Source organism: Athalia rosae, chromosome 6 (assembly GCF_917208135.1).
Source record: "Athalia rosae chromosome 6, iyAthRosa1.1, whole genome shotgun sequence".
Taxonomy (NCBI): Eukaryota; Metazoa; Arthropoda; class Insecta; order Hymenoptera; family Athaliidae; genus Athalia; species Athalia rosae.
In genome coordinates this window covers 1,935,671-1,946,667 of record NC_064031.1, presented here as the reverse complement: position 1 = coordinate 1,946,667, position 10,997 = coordinate 1,935,671, and the positions used below count along the sequence as shown (strand labels likewise).

Genomic DNA, 10,997 nt, shown 5'->3' with positions numbered 1-10,997 from the left:
TACAGGTCTTATCCCCTCTTATTCTCAAGTACATACTGGTAAGATCCGCTTTATTCGAATTTCGTGCCAAAGATTATCTGGTCAAGGAACGTAGAGATTGTGGTCGAAATTCATACTAATTGATTTCTTTAGGCATTTTTTCGCGAACCTTTGGTATGGAATAATAATTTGTGTACCCTAAACTACACCCTGGTATACTTTGGTACCTGTACCAGTCTCGGGAAAGAATGCTTTTGATATCAATTTCTGCCGTTTATGTAATACACGAAAAACTTCCATTTTCACTATCTTATCGTCTTATTGATTAAAAGTTCAACAAGTGATTCAATTTGCAAATCTACATTTGCGGATAACATATCGTTGATCTGCTAAAGAAATCTAATGATTTTTGCTACGGATGATCCGTATTCGCTAAAGTTTTTCTTCGTTTTATCTGAAATTCCTGAAATTCATTAAAAAGCTGCACGTATTGAGTAAATTATTTCCTTTTTCTGTTGAAAATTACATATTTCAACGAGACTACCCCCTGCGCGATGTTGTCCCGTCCAAAGCACGGGGGCGACTGAGGTGAACTTGACCTCTGGGATGTTTAAAAAAGTTGCGAATGGTCAGGGATCCAGATGGCGCGAGTCATCGGGTCGAATGCAAGGATGCATCGTGGAATGCATCTTCGGGATGCACAAGTTGAGGCGATCTGTCGCCGTTGGATGGCGCCAGTATCCGGTGCAGTTGGGGTTGCACCGGTATAAAAAAATACGTGCGCAACAAGCGGTGAGTTGTGAAAGCGTTTGAATGCATTTGATATGATAAGGAGCGATCGACGGTTGGTATAATTTACGAAGCAATTTTCAATGTTCTATATTGTTGTAACATTGTGACTTTCTTATCGTGAATTCGCGTAGTTCACGATCGATAGAGGAGGAACTACGAGTTCTCCCCTGTTGTCCGAAGAGCACAGCAGCAGGAGCTTTGTAAAAATTAGTGATTAGGTGCTGGTTGTCCGAGTAGCTACGATGATTTGTGGAGTTGATCTTTCCAAATCAAATTTTTGGGAGAGTTGAACCGAAACTAGGACAGTAAAAATCGTGGATATTACGACGTTTGAAGACCGGGTAAAATGTCGTCGTGATGGACAATTTATCGGACAATCATCGTCTGGAATAAGATAAGGAAATAAATAAATAAGTAAGAATTTTTCCAAGTGGCTTAAAGAAGGCGAACCGAAAGAGAGAGTCAACTTGGTGATACCAAAACGAAATGTCAAACGCTTTTGCATGATCGAAGGGGAACCTTGCCTCGATGACCTCAGAGTTTTATAAATAATAATTGTGTAAAAAAGTAAGAAGAGGATTAATCAAGTTCACCCACGTGATTATCGATACCTTACTCTGCTGTGTCTGACAACCCCTCAATGCCAAAGTTCGTCATCAATTATTCACAGAAATGAATGAGCAACTGAAAATCATACTTTGCTTCCAGATCTAAGACTCATTCATAGTTTTCACGTTTCTAAACGTACAAGCTAATCACCTCGCTCCGATTAGTTCTCCAATTTTTAATTGTTTTATTTTTTTTAACTAAATCTTTGAAAAAAGTGCTACAATGAGTTCTGTATGGAAAAGGCTGCAAAGGGTTAACAAGAGGGCGGCTAAGTTTCAGTTCACCGTTTCTTATCACGAAGTGACGTTAGAAACCACGTCAAAATGGTAAGTGAATTTTTTTTTCTCCTTTATCTAAACTGACATAAGATACGGAAACGATACAAATTTCTTAATCAATGTTATAAACGTTACTATCTCATCCACGCGATACCATTGTAAGCTCCGACTCCTAATGTGCTCACGTTATTCTATTCATTGAAAAATATCCAACATTTGTAACTATTTATAAATTTTTTACCTATACATGTGTATGTATATTTGCATAGACGAATGAGACAAAAGAGTTGAGTCGTCAATTTTTGCGTACAATAAACGACTCGTGTGAAAGCATGACTTGCACACATTTTAATACAACAAGTGCGAGCCAGTTGTTTTACTATTTTTATGAATATGTATTTCATATCGTAATGTTTGTTGTCTATTTGTTCTTATGCTCAATTGCCAATGAAAGATCTGTCGTATCAACAAAAATACTATGCATCGTTTTCATTTGCTGTATTCTTAAAAATTAATTCTATGATAAGAATGACGCAACTCATACGATATAAATAAACAACGTTAAATCATCATTTCCTGTTAGTGTATACGATAAACACTATTAGGCAAATATGATATGTATCTTTTTATCTCTTTGTCAAATATCTAATGAACTTTGAAAACAATTGTGACATCGCAACCCACAATTAACGTAAAGTAGATTAATCTTTTTCCACGTTCTTATATTGATCCGCTAAATATCAATTTCATTCACTAAAAGGTTGCATAATTTTCTTAGGAATACACAATAAGGCAAAAGAATATTGTGCCTTTTAGTTTACGAATGAAATGATAATTCATATCAGGTTTCTCCCATCAATAAAACCCCCTGTATCATTGAATTTTATATGACTTGTATAATGCCAATTTCGAGTTCCAACACTTTTAATGCCTTACTGTAATCCTGTATGTTCCAACCTGATTTAGGAAGCCAAACAAATTGAGCGTAGTTTGGACTAGGCGCAGCAGAAGGGTCAGTTCAGAGCCTCTGGAATGGGAACCAACCCTAAGTGATCCCCTCAAGGGAAACATCAGCTGGGCTGTGCCAGACAATCACATAGTTTCTGTGACCCTCTTTAAAGACCCAAGAACCCATGAACTCGAGGATAAAGATTGGACGTTTGTTATCGAAGATGTAAGCTGGAATACAATCAGCTATTTATCTTTTAATTTCTTTTTCTTATTCGTATATGATTGGTAATGGTACCGCCATAAGTTCAATTTCTGGTAAAATGGTTCACAGTTTTTAAATAATAACACTGGATATGCATAGGTTTCGACAACGGGTAAAAGAAGACATGTTGCAGCGACTAGCATAAACATGAAAAAATATGCGTCGCTAGAATCCAGCCAACAGCAATTAATATTGGACTTGAAACCAACGTCTAAGAAAATAGTTAGTGCTACACTCGAGTGTACATTGTCTTGTGTATTCTTGAGAGAAGGAAAAGCGACGTAAGATCTCATTAAAATTGCTCCAGTATTTTTGATTGACCTCAATATGGTACTGTGTCCATTCACCTTTCATTTTCTGCAACCAGAGATGAAGACATGCAGAGTATGGCGAGTTTGATGTCTGTAAATAATAACAGCGACATTGCACCACTGGATGATTTTGATAACGAAGATATTCCCGAAGATGTTGAAGAATTTGTTGGAAAATCATTGGAGGAGGTCCTTGATATCTCTCAACAGATCGATTTACTGACCAACAGTCTCACCGAAAGTGAAATTGCCAGTACACCGATCAGTGGTAATTCTTGAAGCAATATTAAATATGGACAAAATTATTCAAATTTCACGCTGAGTGATAACCATTTCCTCATTATTATCTACCAGTTGCAAGTTTATCTAAGGATGAAACAACGCCAGTGAATGATGACAATCCGTTTTCGAGAGCCATCACCCAAATGGGAAGCAGTGGCGATAATGCAACAGAAAAATCTCCAACCAAAGATAACGTCGCAATTGAAAACGAGTAAGTTGAGAATCCTGTAACAAGATATATTTAGAACGTTATTCGCGAAACATGCATATGGCACCCATACAAATGAAGATAGCTGCCGGTGATAACATTCGCCAAATAAATTTGATGGCGCTTTTCAGCAAAAACTTTGAACAGTCTGCTGTGAGATTATCTCTACAGCCTTTAGATTTGAAAAAAGGGGTGTCTGACATTCTCCCTAAATTCCGTGAAACGACACCTGGTCAAGATCTCCTCGAATGGTGTAAAGAGGTCACCAGGGATTATCCAGGGGTCAAGGTGACAAATCTCACCACTTCCTGGCGCAACGGAATGGCCTTTTGTGCTGTCATTCATCATTTCAGACCCGATCTGATGTGAGTTGAATTTTGGATGTGTTACAAAGTTCATGAAAATCAGTTAACTCTAATTACTGGACTTACAGAGACGTTGAAACTTTGCTGGCGCATGATGTAAAAGGAAATTGTAAGAAGGCTTTCGATGCAGGAGAGGCATTAGGTATCCCTCGTGTCATTGAACCAGCCGATATGGACATTCTAACTGTTCCTGACAAACTGGCTGTCATGACATATTTGTACCAACTGCGAGCTCATTTCACAGGACATGAACTCGAGGTAAACCAACTTGCGTTCTTTGTTATCTCCACCTCATTCAAAAAGTCCTGTTGTTGAAAGATTAAATGTTAGAATATTCTTGTATAACGTATGAATTATTGATTTAGGTACAGCAAATTGGCAAAACCACAGATGAATCTTCTTACATGATTGGAAGATTCAATACAGATAATAATACGGACGTTACTGTGCAATTGTTTGGTCAAGAAATAATCAATTTCCGTAAAAAAGAGCAAAATGAACAGCGAAACAATAAGATTGATGGTAACAGGAGGTCAGCAAAAATTCTAAATAATAAAAATCACTTGGAATTATTAATTTGGCTAACACGATTCTCAATTTCTTCATTCAATTCCACAGATCAAATCCGTTCGATACGAAACGAGACGAGAGTTCGATCGATGCATTGAAAAATAAGCTACATCTTAGCCTAAATACTGATCTTCAGGATAATGATCAGTATGGTAAAGACAGATCACCGTCGAGCGTGAAGGATGTTAAAGACATGATTCTTGCTGGGTCAAAAAGTATTTTAGGAAAAGTTTTATCTCCTGCAAAAGAAAAATATACGGCAAGAGAAAAGGTTGGTTTAATAGGGTATTCTGTTTCTATGCTAGTCCATTTCGTATCTTATCATAGTCTTATCTGGCCTAACACCACTCTTGTTTTATTGACCTCAAAGTTTTTTATTGATCTTTACGTCATGAACAGAAGAATTGAAAGGAAGCGGAAGAAGAAATTTAGCTCAGCCATTGTGCCCAATCCAATTTTGTCTAATCTGAATGTGTTTTGATATTTGTATTTGATTTTTCTTATTTTTTTTATTCATTTTTAGAGTAAATCACCACCCAGAACTGGACAGATAGCTCAACCGCAACCTCTCCAGCAACAGAGACCAGTTTTAATGACTAGAAGACAACTTACAGATCCTTTTGGTTCGGACGATGAAGAAGAACTTCAAGTCGTCCAGGACAAATCATCGCAATCTATTTCCATAGGAAGATCGCAATCCTCCACACGTGATAACGTTAGTATTCAATTGCGATTGAAAAATATAGCAAACGCTAATTTCTTTGAATATTTGTTCCAGGACTCTCTACATTCGGCTGATAGAGGCAGTCGAGCCAGTTCCGAATGCCGTGGTTCATCCCCTACATGTCCCGACCAACGGTTACCACATGTGATTAAATATTTCTTAGATCTAACACCGTCGCCAAAAAACAAACAGCTAAGAGACGTACGCTCACCATAATTGTTTCCTGTTTTTGTCCACAGCCTTTAGTAACGCGACACGATGAGCTCCGAGAAAGGGCAAGACAACTTCTCGAGCAAGCTAGAAATCAGGCTAAAACTACCGGGCCTAATTCCGCAGCTGCAAGTCCTGTGGAGGTGAATTATAATCGGAAAAATACCGAACGCTACGTAAAAAGCATATTTCAATACCTTCCATTTTTACCTCAGGGCCAGAGTGATGCCGAGAGACAAATTCAGCTGCGAGAAAGAGCCCGGAGATTAATAGCCGAAGCCAGAATGGGAGCTGCGGTTAATACTAGTCAAATCAGTGATGAAAATTCAAGTGAACAGAGATCTGTCGATGAGCAGAATAACAGCCCCAGACGTAGCACAACTCCATCCACACCGTCGACTCCTGGAGACAGATTGAGCATCAAGGTCAGTAGTGGAAATGCTCAAAATTTAATCTCTATGTCACAAAATCCACACTTGCTAATATAATTACCTTTTTAGTCGGAGCATAACGGCAACGTCCCAACGAACTTAGCCATAGTTACGGAGGGAGAAAAGAAGTCGCCTCTGTCCTCTTTCTCCAAAATTATGGACAGAATATCGCCTGAAAAAACTAGCCCTGATGGTAACGTTTACTCGACGCGAGGGGTGAGTACCTTCAATTGAATTATTCTGCATTTTTTCTTTCCTAAAATAGATTACATCAATGATATTGAAATATTTTGGTTACGGTAGTTTGGAAAAGACATGACCACCTATATTCAAAACGAGCTAGAGGCTCTTGAGAGGGAACAAAATCAGATAGACGTCCAGGCTGGAAAATTGGAGAAGCAGCTCCGAGCTGCAATGGAAAGTGATAATGAGGAGGAAACTGAGAGATTGATGGCTCTGTGGTTTACATTGGTAAACAAGAAGAATGCTCTCCTCAGAAGGCAAATGCAGTTGAACATTCTGTAAGTAAAAATTCTCTGTACATATTTAGTTTGGTTTCTTTTCCCACTCATTGGTACATTTGTGAATCTGTTTATTCATGATTGTTTTTCATTCTCTGTAGCGAGAAGGAAGACGATCTCGAACGTCGTTCGGAACTTTTGAACCGTGAGCTCCGGAGCATTCTAGATGTTTGCGACTGGCAAAAAACGGCGGAGCAAAAGGTTCGTGAGAATTTACTCCTGGAAGAGCTCGTATCCATTGTAAATAAGAGGGACGAACTTGTGCATCACCTTGACAATCAAGAGAAAGCGTGAGTATAAAACAACATTAGTTTCATTAGCATAATCATCGCTGTAAACTAGGTATTTATCAGTACATAACATCAAATCGTTTTTGATGTAGCATCGAAGATGACGATGAAATTGAACGTGATCTTTCTCGAGCTGGCCTAGCTCAACGAAACAAAAACTGCGTAGTCCAGTGAGGAGAGACTGCGCTTTGTGTTTGAGGTGAGTGAAAAACGTTTTCTTCAGCTCTTATCCACACGATCAACGTCCAATACTGCGATAAAAATGAACTCAATTATTTTATTTTTTTTTTTTTTCTTACTTTTAGTAAGTATGTTTCGTATTGCTGTGGAGCTGCCAAAGAATGAATAGTTAATCTGTCCTATTCAGCCTAACGAGTATAACGTATGACATTAGGAAGTAATACAACAAAAAAAAAGTACACTCACGAGTTGATTATTAATTTATATGGTTGAGCACGATAGATTCGTTTACTATTTTCAAAGCGTGTAAATTTCGGATACGACGGATTACTAAATATAGAGATTTTATTATTATGGACTAAAAATATTTGAAACCGAATATGTAGTCTAAAAAGAAAGAAAAAAAAAATTTAATGAATAAAATCAATGACCTCTGTCGCGTGTAGCGTCTTCGCAATTCGCAAAGCAATTTAGTGATTAATTAAAGTTAAATACTGGATTGAAAAATAATTTATATTTATTAAGTTTAAATCTAGAATATACCAATGTTCAGGCGCCAGGTTCTCTTCGGAACTTGAGTCCTAACAACGCCTTATTTAAATGGCGCCACTTTAGTTATGCGATTAAAGATTAACATGAAAGTTGTCTCTTTGTTTGTTAGCTCGTTTTCTCTTTTTTGTATTTTTTTTTTTTTGTTTTAAATTAGTTGATTCTACAACTGAAATCATTAGAATTATGATCATTACCCAAAATGACTAACTAAGCATACTCAAGTATGGTGCCATAGTGTATGATACGTAAGTCGTTTACTCTCTACTATGTGTGTGTTTTTAAATACTGGTTAGAAATAACGACCAGTTTACCCGACGACGTATGTTTATACCAATTGTTACTTTAAATTATCATCAATTATTCAGATCTCGCTCGATTAATAAAATGTTGCGTACCCATACAGAAAATAAATTCAGCGTTTGTCCTCGTGTTTTATAGGTGAAAGAGGGAAGGGGCAGGGGGGGGATAAATTGGATTAAATTTCAAATTAGAACTGAAAAATATAGTGACGCAACTCTGTTAGGTATACATATGTGTGTGCTAATAATTAATAACGATAAGCTTTAAAGTGGTGGTGCTCTGTTATGGAGCAGATCTGTCATTGCAACTAGGTTTTTAATTGATAAACTTGACATAATTAAAAATTTATATGAATTTATGAAGAAGAAAGAAAATTTTTTTTTCAAATTTGCATTATAAAATGCAAACGAAGTAAATGAGTCACTAAAAAATACGAATGTACAATCAGATGAAGTGAAACCGTATTTAGAACGATCAGACGAAATAGAAAAAAAATCTACCAGGGCATGGCAATCATATTATCAATATATAGGTATTTATGTATAATTACTGTAAATACACAATTTTTATTGACAGTTTTTCTATCGAACGTAACATCAATTTCACGCGTACTACCCTAGCAGTACGTACGAGTCTAACAAATGTCTTGATGCTTTTTATTCACACGATTACTTCTAACGAAACCACAAACATCACACGCGAGCTTGCATCACTATCTATGAAATAAGGTTGATGAAAAATGAATATTAATGAATCCACAGACTTCAGTTTTGAAAATAAGATGTATAATAAATTTATACGAATTATTATTCGTCATAATTTTTCAATATAAATGCACCAAAATTTCGTTTTATACTATTTGACTTTGGACTACATCTGAATTGTAATTGTCGTATAAAAATAATTTTCATCCAGGCTCTCGTTGTTCTCCAGAAAAAATAAGTCCACCGAGTTCGCATGTAATTATTTAGGGTATTTCTAAATCTAGATAAATACTAATATATCATCAACGTACCTTTACGTTTATGTTTAATATATTGTCACCCCAATATGAATTTTTATTTGTTGTAACGACAGGTACGCGAAGATATTTTTCGCGAATCCTTAAACATAACTATACATAAACACATAATATAGAATCACTATTCTCATAAAGAGAAAGAAAAAGGACAAAATAATTATTCTTGCCATTAATGATATGTATGATCACGTTGAGCTATCGTCAACTCTATTATCTGCTACGAAACAAAATTGAAAAGACAAAAAAAATAAAAATAAATCAATTTTCATTACTTGCTACCTGTGATATATGTACTATGGACTCACTCGTGGAAAATAAAATCACGCATTGTTCGTTTGAATAACATGGAAAAAAACCAAATAATATAACATCATCGTCATTAATAAAGCACAGTGATTATATATCACTTTTCTAACTGTTTTATTTCATTTCCTTGTTAGTAAAATATTCTTGCAACTTGTAAAAACTCAATCACGGAACAATCAAAGTCCCGGTCATATTACCTGAGGGATTTTGCACACCTTTACGAATCAGTGATAATTTAAACTGCATAAGTACAACCCAGTAAGTAGCCATGGTTGCTAGATTCTGTGGAAATAAAGTAAGAAATTATTCACATAAAAGTGCGACTTCTGCGAGAGACCAATGTTAAAAAAAAAAAGGATTCAAGTAAACTAGGTACCGTGGAGAGCAACGCTCTATTTATTACTGCGTATCCGTTCAAACTGTAAACCGGAGGATTATTGGCGATCGAGGCAAGGAATATTTCGACCTGCAATATAAATTAGGGAGCACATGCGATAAGATTAGAAAATGTTACTAAATTTAGGCCGAAGATAGGGAGATATATTTGCCTCTTTTTTAGTTTGGTTGTCTACAGCAGCGAGATTTACATTGAGCAAACGTTCCTGGAATTCCAGACCGACTTTTCGAGTGGCATGATCAGCCTCGTTGCAAATAATGTACAATAAACCGGTACAATAAACGACGATTACAAAAAGACCAAGTTCCTTGAGGCTGAAACCGTGATCAAGGATCTCAGAAAAAGCTCCATAGCCGGCGATTATCGTAGTTACAAACATAATCAGGCAGTATATTCCTGAAATTGTATTCAAAAAATTACAAAACGAGCAAAAATCTTTATAAATTATCCTTACCGTACATATTCGCGTAAGCTTTGGCAAGCTGTTGCATCATGTGACTGAGGTCCAGCCAAAGGGATCGATATTCCACGAGTAATTCGGCTGATTCGGTATTTTCCAAAGCCTGAAATAGAGGAGCTCAGTCAGAGTTGGGCCACAAGCTTTGGAAAAAAGAATCTTTTCCAATACCTTGTGGAGGTTTAAAGCGAGACCCTTTGAAGCGGAACCAATCGCTGTACAATTTATCCACCATAAAGCACAGAGGCAATCCAACATTGCAATGATATGGTAATAAGCCGAGGTATGCCACATTGTAAAACCAGGTTGCAGATAAAATTGTGAAACTACGACCGTGATGGATATTAACCAGGAGACGATGCAAAGAGCTATACACATCCTTCGTAAACTTGGATATTCCAAGACCGATCCCGTCACCCGATAATATCTCAGCTATGATCAATAACGAATGATTGTAGATGGGATGAATGCGTTTCCCATTAAGAATCTTACCTGATAATGTGTCCACATATTCTTATATTTTGCGACCTCGCTACCGTATCTCCAAGATGCGATCGGTAGCAAAAAATGAGGAGTTAATATGCAGAGGAAAATTATGTTGTAGATATATTCGTCGAAAGGTTTATTGGGTTGAAGGGTATTTTCGATACGTTCCCTACCCACGAGAATGACGATTACCGTCTCTGCTATCCAAAGGCACATCGCGTAGATGGTTGCAGATGAAGTCCATTCAAAAGTAGTTGTCCCTGCGGTTTTCATCGATCAAATTTACGATGTACATTGTATCGTTTCCATTTAAAATAGACCGTTCGTTACCTATTCCACGTTGAATCGGCATTACGCCCATTATCTGAAAGAGGATCAGTAGAACCTTTGTATCGTCGTAGAAATGGTCATGTTGATCCAATAATTTTCCATCTACTTCAGGCGGTCTGTCTTCGTTGTAGCTGAATTGATTTTTTCTCTCATACTTTGGTGCTATCAAAGTCGGAGGAGTTTCA

At 36.8% G+C, this 10,997-nt stretch overlaps 2 protein-coding genes across 4 annotated transcripts; one reads left to right on the top strand and one right to left on the bottom strand.

The window, feature by feature from the left end:
- The first annotated feature begins 957 nt into the window (after nt 1–957).
- On the top strand, nt 958–9,242 carry LOC105691785 (EH domain-binding protein 1). The gene is made up of 18 exons (XM_012410505.4): nt 958–1,706; nt 2,625–2,832; nt 2,971–3,152; nt 3,239–3,450; nt 3,537–3,675; nt 3,804–4,037; nt 4,106–4,295; nt 4,403–4,569; nt 4,656–4,878; nt 5,131–5,322; nt 5,386–5,475; nt 5,571–5,684; nt 5,757–5,966; nt 6,042–6,188; nt 6,276–6,493; nt 6,595–6,783; nt 6,876–6,982; nt 7,089–9,242. Exons 1-17 carry the CDS (start codon nt 1,603–1,605, stop codon nt 6,955–6,957), a joined length of 2,901 nt encoding a protein of 966 aa, XP_012265928.2. The 5' UTR covers nt 958–1,602; the 3' UTR covers nt 6,958–6,982; nt 7,089–9,242.
- On the bottom strand, nt 9,233–10,989 carry LOC105691737 (gustatory and odorant receptor 22). 3 transcript variants are annotated; one of them, XM_048657737.1, is made up of 6 exons: nt 10,813–10,989; nt 10,489–10,742; nt 9,994–10,102; nt 9,691–9,935; nt 9,519–9,608; nt 9,233–9,424 (listed from the first exon to the last, which is right to left on the bottom strand). In XM_048657737.1, exons 1-6 carry the CDS (start codon nt 10,841–10,843, stop codon nt 9,308–9,310), a joined length of 846 nt encoding a protein of 281 aa, XP_048513694.1. In that variant the 5' UTR covers nt 10,844–10,989; the 3' UTR covers nt 9,233–9,307. The 3 variants fall into 3 exon arrangements, with proteins under 3 accessions (XP_048513694.1, XP_048513693.1, XP_048513695.1); XM_048657736.1 differs by adding an exon at nt 10,168–10,428 and having other exon boundaries at nt 10,489–10,955; XM_048657738.1 differs by lacking the exons at nt 9,233–9,424; nt 9,519–9,608 and having other exon boundaries at nt 9,929–10,428.
- Nucleotides 10,990–10,997: the final 8 nt, after the last annotated feature.